Source organism: Meles meles, chromosome 21 (assembly GCF_922984935.1).
Source record: "Meles meles chromosome 21, mMelMel3.1 paternal haplotype, whole genome shotgun sequence".
In the NCBI taxonomy this organism is placed as follows: Eukaryota; Metazoa; Chordata; class Mammalia; order Carnivora; family Mustelidae; genus Meles; species Meles meles.
The window spans coordinates 9,185,875-9,207,153 of NC_060086.1; the positions used below are offsets into that span (position 1 = coordinate 9,185,875).

Sequence of the window (21,279 nt, forward strand, 5' to 3'; positions counted from 1 at the left end):
AGCCTCTGCTTTTCCCCCTGCCCACCTTCTTGAGCCCCTTGATCCAGACTGGGTTCTCAGGAGCCTGGAAGAGGGTCAGACCCTCCTCAGCTATTTCCTTCCCTGACATACTGTCCAGAACAAATTTCCCAAAGTGGTTTCTCGGCCCTTTACCTTGTCCATTTGCTTCTTGTAGCACACAGAATAGTGGTCTGGAAAAATATGTTCACGTCCTAATCCCTGGAACCTGTGAGTGAATGTTAACCTTACACAACAAAAAGGACTTTTTGGATGTGATTAAATTGAGGATCTTGAGATGGGGAGTGTTTCGCGCTGAAATGTGTCTCCCTCACCAGCGCTGAAGCCTGACCCTTAGGACCTCAGAGTCTGTATTTGGAGACAGGGCCTTAGGTTTGAATGAGGCCATTAGGGTGGGCCTAATCCAATCTAATCAGGGTCCTTATAAGAAAATTTGTTACAGGTGCGTCTGGGTGGCTCGGTCAGATGTCAGGCTCTTGACCTCAGCAAGGTCTTGATCTCAGGGTCATGAGTTCAAGCCCTACACTGGGATCTGCACTGGGTGTGCAGTCCACTTAAAAAAGGGGGGGGGGGTGCCTGGATGGCTCAGTCAGTTAAGGGTCTGCCTTCAGCTCCGGTCATGATCTTGGAGTACTGGGTTGAGCCCTACAGCAGGCTCCCTGCTCAGCAGGGAGCCTGCTTCCTCCTCCCTCTCTCTGCCTGCCTCTTTGCCTACTTGTGATCTGTCTGTCAAATAAATAAAATCTTAAAAAAAAAAAAGGGACGCAAGAGGAGCAGAGGTGGATAAAGGGGATGTAGCAGCAGAAGCAGAGAACAGACGTGAGTCTGTCTTAACAACGTTATCTTGCTGATTTTGTCTCCAGTCAACAACCTGCCAGTGTCACGGGCCGCCCCCCTTCCTTTCTTCTCCCTTGCTCTGCATCCGAGGGCTGGACACATACCTTTTGAGGATCCTGTCCTTTTCCTGTGCCTTAGTTTTCTTGCCTGGTTAAGTTGAGGTGATGTCAGGCAATGCCATTGCCCCCAGTCTGGGCAGGGACCTTGGTGTTTCTGACCCACTGGAGCTTAAGTCTTAAAGGGAGAGACAGAATAAGGCACATAAAGGGTCAAAAAGCAGAAAAGGATTCTGGGTATTAGAAGCATCTAGGCAGCCCTGGCAAGAGGCTCTGATGGCCCAAGACTATGAGACTGGGTATGTGCAGTGGGCGGGATCGGGCAAGATTTGTTTCTTTGTAGGTTAAGTATATTAGTTTAGGGACAGGACCCTATTTGGGGGGCTAAAAGGGACCTTAAAAATCTGCTTGCCCAATTCCTTCATTTTAGAGGTAGAAATAGAAGCTCAGAGAAGTTCAATGACTTGCTCAAGGTCACACATTTTCCCGGTGTGACATTAGGACCAGAACCCAGGTCTTCCATATCCTCACTGGGCTCCTTGACTGTCCCCCCTTCCTGGGTCTCCTGCGGCCGGAAGGAGAAACTTCGGGAAAGAAGTAGGAAGGAAGGGGCCGCTCCTTCCGTTTCTCAGTTTGATTTTAAAAATTTATTTTATTCAATTTGGAAAATGAATACAAATCCCTGGGTGCTTGGGGGAGGGAGGATGGGCGGGAAGAAGAAGGAGTAGGAATTGAGCATCACAGTGGCTGTCTCACGGGCACGTCCAAGTCCCTGCCCCAGGAGGTGGGGGGAGGGTGAGCAGGGAGCTCAGGTCCGGAGGAACACCGTGGTGAGGAGTCCTGGAGAGGAGAGAAAGAAGACCAAGGGGGTGAGCAGCCCTGGGGCCCCGTTAGCCTTCCTCCCAGGCCCCCACGCTCCCAGCCACTACTGTGCTCACCCAGGATGTAGGCTGCCACCAACTTCTGTCCCAGGGAGACGTGCAGGATTTGGGGCAGCTGGCTGCCGAGCTCGTCCTGGAGCGGGAGCAGCAGGAAGGCCACAGAGACTATGCCGGTCAGCAAGAAGAGGAGGAAGGAGCTGGTGGCCAGTTGTGGGGGGCGGTCTGGGAAACAAAGGTCATCAGAAGCTCCACCCCCCTCCTGCCCAGCCCAGCGCCCTCCGGGGAGGAAGCTGGAGATGGGAGGTGTATTTTTATGGGCCTCCAGGGGACATATTGCAAGTGTCCCCTCCTCCCTGTAGCCTCTGTCCCCACAGGCATGAGAGACCCTCTCCCCTCTGGGCCCTCAGCACTTTTTTCTCTTCACCCTGCCTTCATTATTGACTCCTGTGTACATGTCCCTCAGGCAAGGGACTCTCTCTCCCATGCGCTGCCCACAACTTGGTTGGGCATAGTTGCTCAGTATGGGTTTTTTATGGAACTGAGTGGAGAGGAAGCCCATGATAGGAAGTACTGAGATTAGAGCTAAGGAAGAACTTTTCCCTCTAAGTAGAAGCCAGAAACCAGGGAAACTACAAAGCCTGCTTTTTGCCTATCCTGATATAAAATCTGAACTCCTAGGAATGCTTCTACCAAGAAGCAAAAACACCGAGCCAGAAGACCCCTTCAACTCCAGCTGAGCCCATCTCTAGGGTAATGCTCAAGAACTCGGGGCGCTGGGTGGCTCAGTGGGTTAAGCCTCTGCCTTTGGCTCAGGTCATGATCTCAGGGTCCTGGGATCGAGTCCTGCATCAGGCTCTCTGCTCTGCAGGGAGCCTGCTTCCTCCACTCTCTCTCTCTCTCTGCCTGCCTCTCTGCCTACTTGTGATCTCTCTCTGTCAAATAAATAAATAAATTCTTTAATTAAAAAAAAAAAACAAAAAACTCAAGAATTCCCATCCCCCAACTCACTCTCTGGGAAGTGTCTGGCCTTGGGTGGTGCTGTCCAGGAAGGAGGCCCTGGGTGGGGTGTTGGGTCAGGCTGTCCCTGAAGCTCAAGGGGGTAGGCTGGGGCCCTCAGAACCGAAGTGATGTCCTTGCGCCCCACGACTCGACCCTCAGCTCCCTCCTCAGACAGCTCAATGCGGAAGCGGTCTTGGACGTCATAGTGGCTGGGAATGGGGGCCACGTGGCGAATCACACTGGTCCCAAAATAGGAGAGAGACCCAGTGAGAGGAAGTGAGTAACAGGCAGTGATCCAAGCGGATCCAGGCCCCACCTCCCAGAAGCCTTTCCCTTAGGGACGCAGACAGAGGTGGGGAAAAAGGTTGCAGAGAACCAGGTCTGAGCTCTATGATACCAGCGCGGTAATTGAGACAAAGGTGGCACCGACCCCCGGCTTCCGTGAGTCCCCTCCACCCTCCTCACTCACATGTCAATGCAGGATTGAGGCTTCACATATCCTTCTGCGTCAAACACCGTGTATTTGGCCGGTGCTGTGCACAGGACTGAGGGGGAAAGGCACAGAGAGACCGACTATTGCTTCAGAGACAAGCTTGCCCATGGAGGGACATTAGAGTCCCCCTTCCCTTCTAACCCAGGGCTGGACGTGGCTCTTCCAGCCCGCCACGCTTGGCTTTCTGACCCCACTCATCTCACTCCTCCAGTCCGCACATCCCCCAATGTCCTGCCGCCAGACCCAGATCCCGGGCATGAGGCGCCCATCCCTTCACCTCGGAAGCGAAGCGCAGCTCCCGTGGGGTTATAGAGCGTCAGCAGCTGCCGGGGTCCGCTCCGCTGGTCCGCCCTGAATACTAGGTCCGGGGGAAAGACGAGGACAGGGACAAGTCCCGAGGGAGGAGGGGCGCCCCGGGACCCCCGCCCAGGAGCTCCCGGGCCCACCAGCTCCTGGTCCTGGGGCGCCCCACGGCGCATGCAGGCTGTGGACGGTGGACATACGAGGGCAGAGCTCAGGGGACAGGGCCTGGAGTCTAGAGCTGGGGGACGAGAGGGGAGAAAGGGATTGGAATGAGATCGGGGGGGCAGGGCCTGGTCTGATGCTGCCGCCGCCGCGTCGGAACCCCGCTAGATGAGGCTCCCACAGACCAGGCCCAGGCCCCCCAAACCCTTCCCCTCTCCAGCTCTGTCCCGGGTCCCTTTAAGCCCCGCCCCAAGCCCCACCTCATGGTCACGCCCACCCCATAAACCCTGCCCCTAGCTGCTCCCAACCCGGGCCTTGTCTCCAGGCCCGGCTCCCGATCTCCAAAAGCCCCGCCCGCAGCGCCGCGGGCCCCGCCCCTTCCGGGTGTCCCAGCTCTGTGGCCAGACCCCGCCCGCCGCAGCGCCCCCCTCCGGAACCACCGTTTCTCCAATCTCTCCAGAGACCTTTATTTGCGCCTCCGACTCCTCCCTGAGGTTGGCCCGCAGCGCCTCCGTGCCTCAGCCTCCGAACTGCCGCTCCTGCTGTGAGGCTTACCTTCTGGTCACTGAACCTGCCAATCAACTTTTGGCCGGACGGAGGCTGCCATCTTCCCGAGAGACCGGTTTCTGCACTTCCGCCGTACGACCCCTGTCATTGGCTAGGGCGGGCCTCGTTTCCGCCGTCAGCACGCGCCGATTGGTGAGTCTAAAGACGTGATTGGCTTGATCCCAGTGACGTATAACTTTACGGGCGACTCCGGCCAAAAAGCTCTACCCAGAGTAAGTTAGGGGGCCCGGCGGAGGTTGGGAGCTGGGAACTGGGCCTTGTTCTTCCCCACTGAGACCTCCAAGTCACTCGAATCACATCCCACAGGGAAGCCCTCTTTCTCTATTTTAATCCCAGGCTCTCCTAGAAACCTCTGCAGCCATCATAGCGGTTTTCCATAGTCCTACTTGGGAGATGGCTTCCAGTTGGGCTAGGATTGAGGCAGGGAAACTGCAGGGACCCCGTTGTTTTGTTTTGTGTTTAAGATTTATTTGAGAGAGAGAGAGAGCACGAGTGAGGGGGCAGAGGAAGAGAGACTCCTGAAGCGGACTCCCCGCTGAGCGGGGAGCCTGTTGCCGGGTGAAGCGAGGGCTGGATCCGGACCCTGAGATCATGACCTGAGCCAAAATCAAGAGTGGGCCGCTTAACTGACTGAGCCCCTCAGGCGCCCCAAAAGCCGTTTTCCCCCCGTTTAATTCTTTTCCAGCTTCTATTCTTGCTAGGACCTGCACCCCCATCCCACTCTATACATGCCACCTGATGCCAAAAGCATATGTCCTCCTTGTAAGGGACAAAGAGAGAATAGTATCTTTGGAAGCTTCCAGTACAATACGTGATACCTACGGAATGATCTGACAGAGCCATCCTGTGCCTATTCCAGGCCACTGCCACTAGGTATCTCCAGGCCAAGATCCCCTGGCTTCAGGGAATGAGTGACTTATGAAGGACACCTGGACCCTATCCTTGCTCTGACCAGTTGCTGAATGCTTGAGGGAACAGGTGTACTGGACCTCAAGAAAAGTCGAGGCTCATGCTCTGTTCCTTTCCAAGTCTCCAGAATGCTCAGTCCATCTCTGCCTCTCTCTGTAGATATATATAGATACATAGATAGATATCTAATGGATCTCCACACCTAACCTTCCTGCATCAGGATGTCAGTCTGTGGCTCCTCTCCTGAGTTCCGCTTTCCAGCATGGGACTCAGAAATCAGTCACATTTGCATAAAGGAAGTAGGATTTACCAGCCCTGCCACGGGCATCATCCCAAGGTGAAGTGTCTCACCCCAGGCCCCACAGTTGGTTAGCAGTAGAGCAGTAACGAAGTTCATCTTTTCCCAAAACAGCCCAACAAATGTAGAAATCCCTTTATCCTCTTAGGCTTTTGTTTTCTTGATAGCATAGCTTCACTTGATTATTTTATTATCTGCTTTTTATCTGCTCCAGTAGAATGTGCTTTTCCTCCCTACAAGAGCAGAGACTTTGTTTTCTGGTTCATTCCAAAGTGCCCGCCATTTGAAATGAACAGAGGAGTGACTAGGAAGAAACTTTGAGCTGAGATCTGATGGAAGTTAGGAAGCGAGCCATGAGACATCAGTGGAGAGCATTCTGGATGGAGAGGATAGCTAAGGCAAAGTCCCGAAGCAGAAGGGTACTGGAAATGGTCAAGGAGCCACTGAGACTGGAAGAGTGGTTACCAGGGAGATGTCTAGCAGGGAGAGATGACAGGAGGCGGGAGGGTTGGATGCAAATCACCTAGAGCCTTGGAGTCTGCTGTAGGATCTCAGATTTTATTCTGAGACTGATGGAAAACTATGGAAGAGGTTTTCCTCATTTCTTTTTCTTAACAGCTTTATTGAGATGTCTTAGACATAGAAAAATTGTTTAAGGTGTACAACTTGAGGGGCACCTGGGTGGCTCTGTTGGTTAAGGCTTTGATTTCAGCTCAGGTCGTGATCTCAGGGTCCTGGGATCAAGCCCAGGATCGGGCTCCCTACTTGGGGGTCACGGTTTACTTGTCCCTCTCTCTCTGCGCCTCCCCGTGCTTGTGTTCGCTTTCCCCAAAGAAAATCTTTAAAAAATATGTACACATTGTGAAAAGATCACCACAATCAAGCTAATTAACACATCCGACACCTCTGTGGGGTGTGTGTGTGTGGAGAATAAGGGAGAGGGTTTTTTATTTTTATTTTTTTTAGTATATGTGCTGCCGAAGTGAGCACTTATTTTTATTTTTTAAAATTTTTTAAGATTTTATTTATTTGACAGAGAGAGATCACAGGCAGGCAGAGAGAGTGAAGGAAGCAGGCTCCCTGCTGAGCAGAGAGCCCAATGCAGGGATCCATCGCAGGACCCTGGGATCATGACCTGACCGAAGCCGAAGGTAGAGACTTCAACCCACTGAGCCACCCAGGCGCCCCCTAGAATAAGGGAGAGTTTTGAGCAAAGGGTGACAAGGTCTTACGTTCTTAAAAGATTATTCAGGATAGTAAACAGTCTGTTGAGTTTAACGCATGAATGAAATCTCCTAGATGGGCCCACAGACTACAGAAATGGAGATGTGACCCCTTCCTCCATCAAGAAACATTTATTTGGACAAGAAAGGAGTCTTTAGGGCTCTGGAAGGTAGCCTGGGTTTTAGGCCTGGGACCCAGCAGCCTGAACAGGCTGGGAGGGGCACTTCCTCTTGCTGAGGTTGGTAAGGATCTGGTCCTGGTTGGACCGGTAGAGAACCACGAAGCTGTCTGCAGGAAGGACAGGACCTCTGTTCTCGTCCACCTGGCCCATGATCAGATAGCTGGCTCCTAGGGGAGGAGAGGGAGGGATCGAGAGCGTGTTATTGAGACCTTGTAGATGTATCTCCTTGTCAGAGTCCTTCAGATTCTATCATTTTCATGAGGCTACGTCCTCTTCCCCATTTTGCCATATCTGTTACCTTTCTTCATGGGGGGGCACTGCTTGCAGGGCACATAAAACTTCAGGGGGGTGTCAGTGAGTGGAGAGGGCAGGTCCAGGCCTCCGGTTTTGTAGGCACCAATGAGACTGACAGTGACAGTGAGGCCCTCTCCTGGGCCCCGAACCATGGACTTCACTGTTGCGGTCACCACTGTGGGAGAGTGGGGGTGAGAGGTGAGGCGACAGGAGGCCAGCTCAGGGCTGGAGCCAGGAAGGACTCTGAGGACAGGAGGGGAGGTTAGAGCTGCTGGCAGGCGGGGCTTCTTACCCAGGCTGCTGGAACAGAAGTTGCTCTGCAAGGTGCCTGTTCTTCGGCACTGCTTTGGGCAGGACACAGCAGGTGCATCTAGGAGAGAGAGGGGGGGGTGCTGTTTGTGGAGGGGGACCCACCCAGCAGGTAGGAAGGGCCACTTCCCTCATAACGGCCTCATTGATTTGAATTCATTCAGAGTTCTGGGCAGCACTGGGGCCCAGCACCCAGTACCAGACGTCAGTGAGGAGGAGGCACCAGTGAGTGATGTATGAATGAATGAATCAATGAATGAATGAATGAGTTCGGAAAGGAGGTCTTTGAAACAGCTCTCTTCAGTCTGCGTCCCCTTCCTCCCCCTTCCCAGACTCACCGGGGACCCCCGGAGTTGCCTGGGCCTCAGACGAGGCCTTTGGTTTCTCTGCAGGTGGGGGTCTGGGCTTGGGGAGCGAGGTACCCGGCCGGGCATCCTCACCCGGGCTCCGGGCCTGCCCTTCGGCACCTCGCGGCAGGGTCTTGTAGGAGGCTGAGAAACCATCCGCCGTGACACTGAGGTCAGAGACAAACTGGACGAGGAGCTCGTTCCCTTCGGAAGAGATGGGACTGCGGGTGGCGGGGCACGGAGGAGGGGGCGTCAGGCGGGCCTTGTCATCTCTGCCCTGGTTGGCTGTACCAGCTTCCCGCCTTCGCAGGACCTACTCGCCTCTCGATGGAAGAACCCGTCCTGGTGCCAAGCCGGGTCTCTTGCCTGGTCACCTACTAGCTCTGCCCACCCGTTTGGGGCTCACGGGTTCAGATCCCGCCTCTTCAGCTAAGTCTGGTCTATCCCCCACCCCCCCAGTCCCTTCCCTAGAAAGGTGGAGACGCTGGGACCCACCAACCACCCGGGTTCTTCCCCTCACCCCGGGGCGGTGTCACCGCAGAACTTCCCCAGCCTCTTGGAGTCATCGCTCACGGCTCCGTTGAACACACTGACCGAGTCGTAGCGGCAGTAGGTGTCGGGCTCCAGGTCAAACTTCCCGAAGGTCAGCGAGATCACCTGTCCCCGGGGAGAGAGGAGGCTGCGCGGCTGGACCCCGGAAGCCCAGAAGCTCGCGGCACCTCCTCTCCCTCCTCCCGTTTCGCCTGAACCCCCCCCCCCTTAAAGCATTCACATCACCGCTCAGAGGGTCACACACCCAGGGGAACCCTTCGGCGGCGTCTAGTCCTGGCTCGCGCTCAGGGAACAGACCCAGCCTCCACCTCCAGCGCCACCCCATACACACACAACCCCATTTATGGATCAGAGTCGTGTACCTCGCTCTCCTAAGACTTGTCACAGGTGTGATTTTACACTTTTTGTTTGAATGCAAGGAGTTCTGGGTCTTGTTTTTGCTCCCTACCAGCGCGAGCCCAGTGGTCGGGACCGAGCAGATGGTCAGTAAATCTTTGCTGGCTGCATGCTGGAGAATGGCGCCTGGGTCCCCGAGGGCGGCCCGGGCAGGGGGTCGGTACCTGGTCCGGGGGCGCGATGATGTGCCAGGAACAGCTGATGCCCGGGGGGTAATCGGACTCGGGCCAGTTGGGCGTGGTCAGGGTTCCCTGGGCCTTCTCCAGCCGCCCCCCGCAAAATTGATGCTCTGGGGAGGGGAGAAAGGATTGGGGGTGGGAGGCGGTGGAGACCCTCGGTCAGCTCGGAGAGAGCTCTATAGGCTGGAAGCCTGAGCTGGAAGCTCGGACGTCTGGGTCCCAGCGTGAGGGGACGAGAAGAGGGGTAGTCAAGAGGGGGTTGGTTAGCGGAGAGGGGGCCTGGAAGAGCAGGGCTCGGGGGAGTTTTGGACCTCCGGGCCCCCAGGCAGGCGGTGGAAGGGGGAGGAGGCATTGGCTGGACACGGTCCCTTCTCGCCCCTCCCCCTGCCCCGCGGCCACATCGTTCCTCTTCCCCTGGGAGATCCCATCTCCCCGGTCCGGCGGAAAAGCCCCCTTTGCAGGCTCGGGAGTCCTCACGTTGTGAGGGTGCCCTCAAATTGGGGCACAGCCCAGAGTCCTCTTTGGGGAGGTCTCTGCCTTAAACATTTTAGGGGAGACTTATGCCGCCAGGAGGGGGTGATGGGACCGCAATCGGGAGCCCCGGGCTGGGTGTAGGGGGCTCCGGGTCGGGGGAACCTAGTTCCCCAGCCCGGGGGTGCCCCCTCACGCCCGTCTGAGGGAGCCCGATTGCGGACGGGGGCGGGCAGTTACTCACCGTCCCAGTAACCCCAGGCCGCCCATTCCACCCGCGGGTCGGTGACCCATTTCCGCCTCGCGCCTGGGGGGGGGCCTGGAAGAGGGGGTGGGTGGGAGCGGGAGGGGGGAGAGAAGACGGGGAGGAGGGACTGAAGGGGCAGTTAGTGAGGAAAAAGGGTAAGGGAGGTAATGGGGGCCCTAGGCTCTCGGGCGCCGGGTTTGGCGCGGGGTGGAGGTTAAGGCTGGGGGCGGGGCCTGCGCCGGGGGCGGGGCCAGGAGAGGGGGAAGGCGGAGGTGAGGGAGGTCTCACCAGTGCCTGAGGTGGCCCTCCCGCTGTACCAGAGCAGGAAGCCTCGTCCTCCCGTGCCCTCGTCGGCCGTCATCCTCAGGGTCACCTGGTTGCCGGGGGCGACTAAGGGTGCAGGCCGGAAGGTCCCGCAGAAGCGTCCAAGACGCTGGCCCGAGGTTCCAGACCCAGCAAAGACCTCCAGAGCATCGTAACGGCAGGCCGAGTGCTGCTCCAAGTCGAAGACTCGGAAGGAAAGGGACACAGTCTGGCCCTCAGGGACCTGAAGGCAGGGACAGGGAAGAGGACCCTGAAAGTCAGGGCACACACAACCCAGGCGGAGGGTACCTGCATTTCATACAGAAGCTGGGCCTGAACAGGAAGGGACCCCAACAGGGTGCAGAGCAGAGGGCCGGGGCTGCCTGTAGCTCAGGCAGGGACAAGAACTAAGGGCGTGGAGAGATTGGAGGGACGAGAACCGAGTTGGGAGTGGGGGGGCAGGCTCTGAGTTAAGGAAGGTGTGAGGATGCTTTGCCACGTGTTACTGTGGGCACCGCTGCCCTCAGTGACGGGAGGGGACAGGGCTTGGACCTGGGAGAAGCGGTGGTGCAGGGACCAGAGGGGGCCGGCTGACTGGGGTTCCGTTAGCAGTCAGGCCTGCAAGACTTCAACAAGGGGGTAGTCATCAGAAGGACCTTCTCACCGTTATTGTCCAGATGCACTCCTTATTGGGAGGGTAGAGGTTGGGGAAACCCTCACTTGCCACGTAACCTGACTCCCCAGTCACATCCCCTCCACACAGGAACACGGGTCTGGAGAACAGAAGAGGGGTCAGCCATGAATGGAGGAGGGCTTGGGACGGGTAGGGTAATGAGGATGGGGCGGGGGGGGTGCAGGGAGGGAAGCCAGGAGGATGGAGGAGAAGGGCCTAGGGGATCTGGGGCAGCCCCAGCCAGCCAGACTGGGATTGAGAGGATTAAGAACAAGTGGGGCCGGCAACTTTGCTGTCTTTCCAACACCCCCCAATCCCCACCCCCACCCCGACAGGAATTCCCGGAATCCTCCCCAGGCTGTTCCTCACTCTCCCCCTCCTCGCCCTGCCTGGCAGTCGGGGACAGGAGCCGCCTAACTACTTCCAGATGTGGACACAGCCACGAGGCCATGGGGGGGAGGGGGGCGGAGAGATGAGGAGCCGCGGCTATGGCCCTCACGTTGAACCTGGAGACCAGATTCCCCCAGCTCCCAACCTTTGCCCTGCTCCTGTTCCTGCTAAGTACTTGAGTATCTGACTCCCAGGTCTCCCACTCACTCTCCCCTCTCCCCCCACTACCTCTGATTCCCTACTGGAATCCAGATGTCCAGCTACCAGGCAAGTTCAGAGTCTTGGCACTCTCAGGTTCCACGGGGGGTGGGGGGGTGGGGGCAAGGGTCTGGGTGGATGGGGAGACTTAGAGGACAGGGGACAAAGGGTGGAGGAACGGGGTTGGGGGGACAGTGGTGACCCACAGATGATCGTGGTCTTTGCAGTAGGGAGAGAGAACTTGGGGGCTAGGGGGGAGCTGGGGCTGTGGGAGATCTGGGGGGGGTGGTGTGTGAGTAAAAGAATCCACAGGATCCACAGGCAAAACCCCCAGGAATCAGGGCTTTTGCAGCTCACTCAAGCTATCTGGAAGGTGCCGAGACCTACCTGGTATAGTTGGGGGTCTGGCCCTGGACGAAAGGTAGCAGGGCCCAGGCAGTGAGGAGGGGCCCCAAGAGGGAGGCTGTGGCAGCAGGCAGCATGGCCAGGGGGAGAGGCGCTGGGGTCCTTGAGTCAGTGGCGGCAGCTGAGTTGAGCAGCGGCAGCGGCAGCAGCAGGGATAATCAGGGCCAGATGAGGCAGCCTCGGGTGTGTGGGCGTGGGGACTGGCCAGCGGGGCGGGCGGTGGGGAAGGCGGGACAGGGAGAGTTTAGTCGGGACAGTGGTGAGTCCAGGGCCCTCTCTATGTCCAGGACACATAAATATTGACCCAAGTACGGGGTCAAGCAGTGAAGGGCAGAAGAAGCATCAAGCCTCAGCCACAATGCAGGCATCAAGTCCTGTCCTCTGGAAGTCCACTCTGCCAGGTGCCCGAGCATCCTGTGAACACAGCCTCTGGTCCCTCATCATGATCCTCCCCATGCCCGCCTCCTCAGCACCCACAGGAGGTCCTTCCTTGACCCCCCGACATCCAGTCACTCACCCCCTTCCTCACCACCCCCTGCTCCAGCTTATTTTCCACTTCGGGATTTCTACTGTCTTCTCCCCATCCCCGCCAGACTAGGCGAAGGAGAAAATTCTTTCTGCTCGCCTATTTTCTTTCCCCAGTATTTGGAGGTGGGGGAGTGGCTTAGGGAGGCATGGTATGCGGGCGGATGAGGGGAGCATCCTCCATCGGATGGAGTGGAACGTAACGTAAAGGGACAACGCATGAGACTGAACCCCGGAGGTAAATGGGAGGAGGGGAAGAGAGGACTGACTTCGCAGGGATCAAGGGCAATCAAGGGATCCCCTAGCCCCCAAGCAGTAGGACGCTCTGCGAGGTCAGAAGCAAGTGGCCTGCTCAGGATGGGAGCAAGTCTGAGGGACAGAGGATCCCACCAAGAGAACCGAGTAGCATATGTTGCCTGCATCGTTCCAGAAGGCGGGGGTTGGACTTCCAAGTCCAGAAGCCAGGGCAGGGGTAGGGTGTCTTGGGAGGGGGAGGGGAAAGCAAGCCGAGAGATGTAGGTGGTCAGGTCTGCAGCACCTGAATGCCTGAGCCACTTCTGTTTTGCCCGCCCCGGCCATGCTCCCGTCCTCTGTCGCCCACCAAGCCAGGCATCGGGCCCCGGTCCCCTGCCCCATTTTCCTCCCCGGCCCCAGGGCTCCAAACCGGGCCTCACTTCAGCCTTTTATTCTATTTGTCCATCAAATCTCTTGTCCATGATAGTCAGATTGGGGGCCCCTCCTGGGCAGCCCCCCAAACATTTTACAAAACAGCTCCCTGTCCACCCTGGCATGTCAAGCAATCCCCTCCCCACTATGTGCACATACGGCGTTTACCGCTACCGCCCTGTGTCTCCTTAGCTCCTGGCCCAGGGCTGCTCTCCCCCTCCGGGGGTGAGATTAGGAGGGGAGGGGGGTCAGCTCTCAGGGGCTGGAGGACCTGGGCCGACCCCTGCAGCAGCCCTCTGCAGCATGTCCAAGGCCTCCCAAAAGAAATCCTTCTGTGCCGCCATCAAGGGCATCCAGCCCACGATCTCCTTCATTTTTTCCATGCGGTCCTGCAATGTGGGGCAACTGTGGATCTGGCTGAGGTATTCCTCACAGGCCTGGGCTGTCCCCCCAGGGTCCTGGGATGCTCCGGGCCCCAGGCTGGGCTCGGGGGTCCCCACCACCCTGCTGGCTGGTAGGTCCCGATAGGTGGGGTGGTGCTCGATGTCATGGCTGGACAGCATGTAGAGGCACTCTCTGGTAGAGCAGAGGGAACAGGCACACAAAGGAACCTTGGAGGAGAGAAGGGGCGTGGCTCAGTGGGGCCATTACTGAGGGGCTCCCAGGAAGCTCCAGCTGTTGCTCCTCCCTCTCCGGCCAGTCCTGAGCCAGCAAGTGAGCTAGGGCTGGCCGAGCCCCAAGGTTGTGTGAGGTCAGAGAGGGCCAGCAGGGTCTGCTGAGGGAGGGAGCCCGGGGCTGTGGTGTGTGGCCGGGAAGGGAGGCAGGTGGTGCTGGGGTGATGGGGCCCCCCCGGGGTTCCTGTGTGCAGTCTAGCTCTATGGCTCCTGCCCTCCCTGGGTGCCTGCTGGTCTGACAATGCTCTGACCTTGACGTGGAGCTTCACGAAGGAGGCACTCCCCTTAGGCCAGCCAGGGAGGCGGCCTCCAGCCCCACAGCCACAGCCCAGAAGCTCCTTGCTGAAGTCCGAGCCCTGGCTCAGCACCAGGGAGTGGTTGAGGCCACACCACAGGGCAATGGGGCGTTGCAGATAATGCACCTGAGGACACAGGGCCAGGATCCCTAAGCTGGGAACGCCAAAGATTTGGGGGCCCAGACAGGATAGGAAGGCTCAGGGAAGAATCTAGAGAAACTAGGAGGGGAAAGGGAAGGGACTCAGCATCCACCCGCTCCCACCACCCCACTCCCAGCCAGGAGGTAGACCAAGGAGGGAGCAATCTCTCCCTCCTTGGTTCTCCTGAAGCCCCAGTCGGACTGCATGGGGTCTAGCACTTTCGTCGGTTCCTCATCTTTGCTCCCCAGAAAACGGGCTACTTGCCTGAGCCTAGGGTCTGCTATCCCTCCCTCGCTGTCACCCCAGGCCTGTGCCAGCCCAGCCTTTCATCCTGCCTTCCAGCCCCAGGAGGAGGGCTATCCTTCCTCTTCCCAAAGTTGAAAGACTCCCTCCCTCCCTCCAGGCCAGCCCCCAGGAAGGACTTTCCTTCCAATTATTCCTTTCTTCTGTCTCCAGCAAGTTCAATTTGTCCTATCCCTGTCTTTCAAATTGGCTACCCTATTTTGTTTTTTTTTGTTTTTTTTTAAAGATTTTTTATTTATTTATTTGACAGAGAGATCACAAGTAGGCAGAGAGGCAGGCAGAGAGAGAGGAGGAAGCAGGCTCCCTGCAGAGCAGAGAGCCCGATGCGGGGCTTGATCCCAGGACCCTGAGATCATGACCTGAGCTGAAGGCAGCGGCTTAATCCACTGAGCCACCCAGGCGCCCGGCTACCCTATTTTGGAAAAAACAACATGGCCACCTGATTCCTGCTGCTTCCAACCTCTCTCTTTCAGGCAGCAGAACTGGTTACGTGACCAGTCTGAGGTTGACCCCTTCCTGCTCGCACCATGGCCAGGCTTTCCTGCACCTTCTTGTGATCTGGCTTCTCTAAGCCACTGACGTGTTCTCTCCAAATGCACTTGACCTCCCAGCGCCAAATCCCAGGGCCTCTCCCACACTTTCTCCTGAGATTACGAGGGCTCTAATTTTGAAAACACAGGCAAGTAATTTATGGTCATGATAGAAAAGTTATAAAATATTGGTGAGCAAAGAGTAAATGAAACATTACTGGCCAGGGGTGCCTGGGTGGCTCAGTGGATTAAGCCGCTGCCTTCGGCTCAGGTCATGATCTCAGGGTCCTGGGATCGAGCCCCGCATCGGGCTCTCTGCTCAGCGGGGAGCCTGCTTTCCCCTCTCTCTCTGCCTACCTCTCTGCCTACTTGTGATTTCTCTCTCTGTCAAATAAATAAATTAAATTAAAAAGTCTTAAAAAAAAAATCACTGGCCAGGGGCGCCTGGGTGGCTCAGTCCGTTAAGCGCCTGGCTCGTAATATGGGCTCAGGTCCTGATCCAAGGGTTGTGAGTTGGAGCACCTCTTTGGGCTCCACGCTCGGTGTGGAGCCTACTTTAAAAAAAAAAAAATCACTGGGAATTCTACCACCTACTATGAACATCTTGCTGGATATTCTTCTTCACCACTGCGCGCGCGCACACGTGTGTGTGTGTGTGTGTGTGTGTGTGTGTACAAATTGTATGTTTTTTTTAAACAAAAATGGGATTGTATTGTGTAAAATAAATTTTTTTCACTGCAAAATATGGCCTGACCACCTTTCCATGTCAGTAGGTATTTTCCTGCATTATCTGTCAGCCCGAGTCACTCCCTCCTGTTTGAAACTCTCTGAACCCACGGCTTCTGGGATTTGGCACCCGAGAACGTGCCCATCTGGCGTCAGAGACAGCCTTTTCATTCTGCCTAGGACATTGGCTCCTGCTGGGGATTTGCCCCTCTATCCCTACTCCTGTCCATGTCAGCCTTGTATCAGCATGGACCCTAATGCCAGCGAGACATTTCCACTTGAGAAAAAGTCCAAATTCACGCTGTTTCTCTTTCTCAAGCCAGCATCCCTTCCCACGTTTGTAGGCATGCCGTCTCGCTCCAGAACCCCTTTTGTCCTCGGGGCCTTCTCCTCACATCTCAGCAGTTTCCAGGGCCTGTTCATTTCCTTCCAAAAACATCTCCGGGATCCTTTCTTTTAGGTTCTCACTGTCCCAGGTTCTTGTCTCAAGTGTTGCTGGGGCTCAACAGTCTCCCAGTGGGCTTCTCATTCCGCGGCCTCCTGTTCTCAGTCATCAGGGGGTTACCTTCTGCTCCCGAACCTGCAGTGACTCCTTCCCAAATCTATGCCTCTCTGGGCTCACCCCCACCTGCACCGCCTCCTGTCTACCGATGTCTGAAACACCCTGTCTGCTTTAAGTGTGTGCAAGCTGCGTTCTCGTCCCCACTCTACAGAATGCCTCTCTCCCTGTGCCCACCCAAATCCGATCTGACCCACCAGGCCCTGATCACAGCTCACCTCTTCCGGTTAGACCAGCCCACCGCCCGGTCTCCCTGCTTCACTAAATTCCTGTTGGCACCTCATAGTGCCAACCCTGGGAAAGACATGCACCGGTAGTATCACGGGCATTCCGTACTGGGTGGCTTAACTTCCCCAGGGAGTAAGGAGTGGATTCTAAAGACAGTGGAGAAGTGGAGAGATCCAGGGGTTAGGGAACTGGAGGAAGGGGGTCAGGATGACAGTAACGGAGAGTCTCACCTGTGTGGGTTCCCCTCGGTCCATTTTGTCCCCTGTCCCCAGCTGCCCATATCTGTTATTTCCCTGCATGAAGATTCGGCCAAATTCATCCACCAGGCCAAGGTGATTGTAGCCAAGAGCACAAAATAGGATCTAGGAAGTAAGGCAGAAAGAGGAGGGGAGCATTCAGTTCCCTCCAGGGGAATCCCGAGGTCCAGGATCTCCCAGCTGCTAACCTGCCAATTCTAGCTGCCTTCTTTCAGCCTTGCCCGCTGCCTCGCCCCTCTCTCTGGGTCCCCTGTCCCTCCCTGAGCAATCATTTGATCCCGGCTCACATTTCAGACCTCTGGCACCTTTCAAACCCTAACACAACCCCCCTCTGCCCGCCCCCTGGTCTGCCCCATCCCTCCAGGCTCCTACCTTGGCAGGCAATGAGAGGGCAAGCGGCATCTGCTGGTCCAGGGGGTCAAAGGCTTGAAGGGTCCCAAAGAGATCACGATACACCCCTGGGGTATGCACCTCAAAATACACTCCCCCCTGGTCTGGGGGGTCAGGAGCCCTCAGCTTAGCAGCTTTGGGCACCTATTTCCTAGAGATAAGTAAGGCCCTACCTGGGATAAAAACTTCAAGATCTGGGGTGTCTCACACCCACTAGCAATGTACCAGTTATGATATCTGGGAACCTAAACTCATCTTTTCACTAGGATGCCCGAAAGGGTCCACCACAGAGCTGGAGTAAGTATCAGAGGGTGCTGTCCATATCTGGAAGGTCTGTTTAAGACCAGGGTCTGGAGAAGAAGGAAGGTGGTTCTTACCCGTGATATAGAGAGTACTGCTCTGGTTGGAAGCCATGCAGGCCACACGAAGGTGAGGCAGGCAACGGGACACCTTCCTCAGGGCCAGCTGGACGGTGTAGGAGCGCGGCTGGTCCAGCTGGGTTTCGTTCACTACCAAAGAGTAGATCTTTCCTTCCTCTGGGAGATGGGGGAGAGGCAGACAGTTATGGGGGAGGAGGGGACACCCCCAATATCCACATTAAGTTCCCAGGAGACTCTCTAAGGCATACGGATGAAACATTTACTGTCCTAGAATGGGGCTGGAAGAAAAAGAGTAGAAATGGAATAAGGGGGCGCCTGGGTGGCTCAGTGGATTAAAGCCTCTGCCTTCTGCTCAGGTCATGATCCCAGGGTCCTGGGATCAAGTCCCGCATCGGGCTCTCTGCTCAGCAGAGAGCCTGCTTCTCCGTCTCTCTCTGCCTACTTGTGATCTGTCTGTCAAATAAATAAAAATCTTAAAAAAAAAAAAAATGGAATAAGGAAAGAGTGACCCTGCATTGTCCAGACTCTAGCCCTTTACCACCAAAAATAAATCAGGCAAGTCCTTGAGCGTGAAAGATGAGTGGAGAGAACACCTAGCAGTGAGAGTTGGCAGAATCCAACTGGAGTGTTAGGAAGAATGATGCTGGGAACTTGGGGCCCTGCCTGGCTAGAATAGTGGTTTCCAACTTTTTTTTTTCCCCCACAGCGCCCTTTATTCAAATGAAACACATAGCATCTTAGACTAGGAGGCAGACAAAAAACAAAGCTCTTGGATTTGAGAGCAGGATGAGGTGGCCTGCAGAAACCCATGGGAGAGGCCTCCTGCGTCCCTGCCGCAGGACCGGAAGAATCTGTAGAAAGCAGTTTGCAAACCATTGCTCTGGGCCACACCTGTGAGAAGCAGCAGGGCCCGCTGCGTCTCCTGACCGACCAGCACAATCTGTTTGAAGCTCATGGAGTGGTGGAAGGTCATCTTGAAGACACGCTGCCCACTGGACTGCAGATAGACCTCGACACAGTCACAGGCCCGGCTGCCCGTTGTGCCCACCATGCCTGGCTGCTCCCGAGTGGCCAACACATAGAGGTATTTACGGTAAACTGTGTCACATCTTGGGTCCGAGGCAAACTGTAGGAAGAGATGAAGGTGTCTGGGATCTAGGCCTTGGAGTGGAATGAGGCTGGACCAACGGGAGCCTGGGGTGAGAGATGTACTTGGGGTTCAGGGCTGGGAAACAAGGGCTTGCTTCTCAGTTCCTGGGACGGGAGGGCGGCTGTCCCAAAGACAAGACCTCAGGGCTGGTGTGGTCCTTGGGTCCCCGCGGGGGCAGGGGGTGGGCTCTGCTACTCACATCCTTGGCTCCGCGACACAACACAACATAGCGGCAGGCTCGCTTCCACTGGATCTGGCCAAGGGTAGAGGAGACCAGGGCATTTTTGAGGAAGAAGAGGGTCCCCGCGTAGTCAAGAATGAAGACGTGGTCCTTGGTGGGCAAGAAGCGGCGGTAGCCGTGGGCTAGCAGGGGGGCTACGCTCTTGCTGAGACAGCGGCGGCGGCCCCCGAATGCCTGGAAGTACAGGCCCTTCGTGTCTGGAGAAAGGAAGGAGATGGAAGGCTCAGAGGGTCAGCATGGCACAAGGGAGAGGAATCAGCTTGGGCGGACTAGACTTCTCAGGCAGCATGGTCGTTAGCAGCTCCCAGACCTAAGACTGGGGAACAGACCCCTTCCAAAGGACACTGGAAAGCTCAGAGCATATCTTTAATAATCCCCCATGCCTTTACTTGAGTTCTCTGCCCCCCTCAGCCCAGGGCACTACACATGTTTCGGAGCGCTTCTTCAGGCCAACCTTGTATCAGAGACATCGAAGGGAAAATAACACAGAAAAGCAGCAGGAGGAGGAGTGAAAAAGAATGATCAAGAAAGGCCAGTAACCCCGCTCAGCCCAGGCTCCGGAAATGGCTGGATCAGATCTGGATCTCCATCTCCAGTGTGTGAAATCAAGTACTTGGATAGGGGCTCCCTGGGAATGGTTTAGAGCATGTTTCTCAGCCTGGAGTGACTCTGTCCCTCAGGGAACACTGGTTGTCACTTCTAGGGGGAGTTTGCTCCTGGCATCTAGTAGGGGGAGGCCAGGGATACTAATGAGCGTGTGAAATGCACAGGACAGGCCCCCACTCCAAATAACTATTTGGCCCCCAAATGTCAACAGTGACAAGGCTGAGAAACCCTGGTTTAGAGTAGGGACAACTCCAGGTTTGGGGAGTGGAGGAGGTGCCCAGGGTAAGATTTGGAAGAGAGTTTGACTACGGAGGGAGGTTTGTAAGGGATGCTAGTAATGGGGATCCCTCCGAGATGCATTTTACAGGAGAGAGAAAGTGTGAACTACTGGTAGATGAGGCCTTTCCTTTTGGGGAGGTAGTTTTGGGGGGGGGCTAGAGGCTTACAGTGTGGACAACATATGTTTGAATCTAATGGGTTCTTCCAGAGGAAAGGGCCCCAGAAGTTTGGCCAGGAATGCGGAGGCAACCGGAGGGACCCCAGAATAAGGTAGGACAGAGGCAAAGACAATGGGGGTTTCTGGGGAGGTGTACAGTTAAGAATGGCAGCTCTCTTCCAGGGCCGGACCCCGGACCCCTGCTCTCGTAGGCGAGGACTGAGCCTGCGACATATGCGTCTCCACACGCCCTCGGCGTCGCAAACTTCGTGGAAGTAGTGGCAGGTCTGGCCCAGAGCGACTACATCTCTGACTGGGAGAAAGGAGATGATATGCTCCACCTGGGGGGCGGGAGGGAGGAAGCAGGGATCAGTGGGGTCCCTCAGTGGTCTGGCCCCCTGCCCTTTATTCTTTCATACCTCCCTGTGGGGGACTCACCAGCTCTGGGGGGAAGAGCTGAACAGAAATAGGGTTCCCTCGCCCCTTCTTCTCTTCACCCCCAGGCTCTGGGCCACATGAAGGGCAGCTCCGCTTCACCTACCCGAGGAGAATGGGGAGCACAGGGGTTCCATGAGAGTCAGGCCTCTTTTGCTGCCTTCTCTCAGCCTGTCTTTTGTTAGCTACTTTCCTGGGGGCTCACAGTTCTGCCTTCTGGCTCCGTGTTCTCAAATCCTCCCATCTTTCTCTCTAGGTCCAGGGGTCACCCTTCCCTGTCTGCTGTGTTCCTTGGTCCACCGGCTCCAAGGAACCCCTCCCCTGATCTCTGGCTGCCATCTTCTTGTCCTTCCCTTGGCTCGCTCCCCCCTCACCCGGAGCCCCTCCTCCCGTCCGCACAGCCCGGTGACTTTTTGCAGCTTTCGCCTCCGGCTTCTCCTCACCATCCTGACTGCCCCCTCCCTGCTTTTGCCCTCATCTCTCCGGGCCCCTTGGCCCCCCGTAGTCAGCTCCCTGGCCCCCGTCCCTGCTGCCTTTCCCACACCATGTCCCCCGCCTGGGCTTGGGGGACCTCTGGGGCCCCTCTGCCTCCTAGGCCCCTCCCCCATGGAGTCTGGGAAGACAAACCTCTCTGTGACCTCACTGCCCAGCCACTGTGACCTATTTTCCCCAACCTGGCCCGGGATTTTTCTCTTAGACAGCTCCTGGGTTCTAGATCAGCGTTCGCCCCCCCCCCCCCGCCCCCCAGTGGCTCATGGGAGATGCATTTTACAGGAGAGAGAAAGTGTGAACTACTGGTAGATGAGGCCTTTCCTTTTGGGGAGTAGTTTTGAGGTCCCTCCATTTGAGGCCCTTTTAGCACTAACTCGGCTCCGTAGAGAAATACTGGTGAGTTCTTCCTCCCTCAGCAGGCCAGGGCCTTCAGGGATTTGTAGCCCAAGAGTATAAACTCAAAAAAAAAGGTATCAACTCAGTTTGACACCTGAGGGGGAACGGTGACCCTGCTAGACTCTCTTAGAGTCTTAAGATGAAAGTGGGGATAAT

General features: G+C 56.4%; 3 protein-coding genes across 5 annotated transcripts; all 3 read right to left on the reverse strand.

Moving 5' to 3' along the window:
- Window positions 1–1,547: 1,547 nt before the first annotated feature.
- Window positions 1,548–4,407, reverse strand: MOSPD3 (motile sperm domain containing 3). 3 transcript variants are annotated; one of them, XM_045993855.1, is made up of 6 exons: window positions 4,305–4,407; window positions 3,562–3,825; window positions 3,261–3,336; window positions 2,801–3,030; window positions 1,850–2,014; window positions 1,548–1,751 (listed from the first exon to the last, which is right to left on the reverse strand). In XM_045993855.1, exons 2-6 carry the CDS (start codon window positions 3,761–3,763, stop codon window positions 1,720–1,722), a joined length of 705 nt encoding a protein of 234 aa, XP_045849811.1. In that variant the 5' UTR covers window positions 3,764–3,825; window positions 4,305–4,407; the 3' UTR covers window positions 1,548–1,719. The 3 variants fall into 3 exon arrangements, with proteins under 3 accessions (XP_045849811.1, XP_045849810.1, XP_045849812.1); XM_045993854.1 differs by having other exon boundaries at window positions 4,214–4,347; XM_045993856.1 differs by lacking the exon at window positions 4,305–4,407 and adding an exon at window positions 4,058–4,089.
- A 2,456-nt stretch (window positions 4,408–6,863) lies between these two features.
- On the reverse strand, window positions 6,864–11,869 carry PCOLCE (procollagen C-endopeptidase enhancer). Its single transcript, XM_045993853.1, has 9 exons — window positions 11,675–11,869; window positions 10,691–10,799; window positions 10,012–10,270; window positions 8,991–9,115; window positions 8,399–8,535; window positions 7,870–8,099; window positions 7,515–7,592; window positions 7,227–7,397; window positions 6,864–7,095 (listed from the first exon to the last, which is right to left on the reverse strand). Exons 1-9 carry the CDS (start codon window positions 11,767–11,769, stop codon window positions 6,929–6,931), a joined length of 1,371 nt encoding a protein of 456 aa, XP_045849809.1. The 5' UTR covers window positions 11,770–11,869; the 3' UTR covers window positions 6,864–6,928.
- Window positions 11,870–12,418: 549 nt separating this feature from the next.
- On the reverse strand, window positions 12,419–20,843 carry FBXO24 (F-box protein 24). The gene is made up of 10 exons (XM_045993857.1): window positions 20,610–20,843; window positions 20,239–20,337; window positions 19,958–20,141; window positions 18,717–18,955; window positions 18,259–18,493; window positions 17,365–17,523; window positions 16,970–17,091; window positions 16,571–16,702; window positions 13,809–13,979; window positions 12,419–13,494 (listed from the first exon to the last, which is right to left on the reverse strand). Exons 1-10 carry the CDS (start codon window positions 20,841–20,843, stop codon window positions 13,132–13,134), a joined length of 1,938 nt encoding a protein of 645 aa, XP_045849813.1. The 3' UTR covers window positions 12,419–13,131.
- Window positions 20,844–21,279: the final 436 nt, after the last annotated feature.

Coding starts and splice junctions, on each gene's coding strand:
- MOSPD3 (XM_045993855.1), bottom strand. CDS start 3,763: ATGCGCCGTGGGGCGCCCCAGGACCAGGAGCTGGTGGGCCCGGGAGCT. Junction 3,031..3,260: donor CCTCAATCCTGCATTGACAT/GTGAGTGAGGAG, acceptor TTTTGGGACCAG/TGTGATTCGCCACGTGGCCC. Junction 2,015..2,800: donor GGCCAGACACTTCCCAGAGA/GTGAGTTGGGGG, acceptor TTTGTTTCCCAG/ACCGCCCCCCACAACTGGCC.
- PCOLCE (XM_045993853.1), bottom strand. CDS start 11,769: ATGCTGCCTGCTGCCACAGCCTCCCTCTTGGGGCCCCTCCTCACTGCC. Junction 10,271..10,690: donor AGTGCATCTGGACAATAACG/GTGAGAAGGTCC, acceptor CCCTGCCTTCAG/GTCCCTGAGGGCCAGACTGT. Junction 9,116..10,011: donor GAGGGCCACCTCAGGCACTG/GTGAGACCTCCC, acceptor TCCCCTCCCCAG/AGCATCAATTTTGCGGGGGG.
- FBXO24 (XM_045993857.1), bottom strand. CDS start 20,843: ATGGGGGAGGGGCCTAGGAGGCAGAGGGGCCCCAGAGGTCCCCCAAGC. Junction 18,494..18,716: donor TGTGTCGCGGAGCCAAGGAT/GTGAGTAGCAGA, acceptor CTCTTCCTACAG/TTTGCCTCGGACCCAAGATG. Junction 13,495..13,808: donor TCGTGAAGCTCCACGTCAAG/GTCAGAGCATTG, acceptor CTCTCCTCCAAG/GTTCCTTTGTGTGCCTGTTC.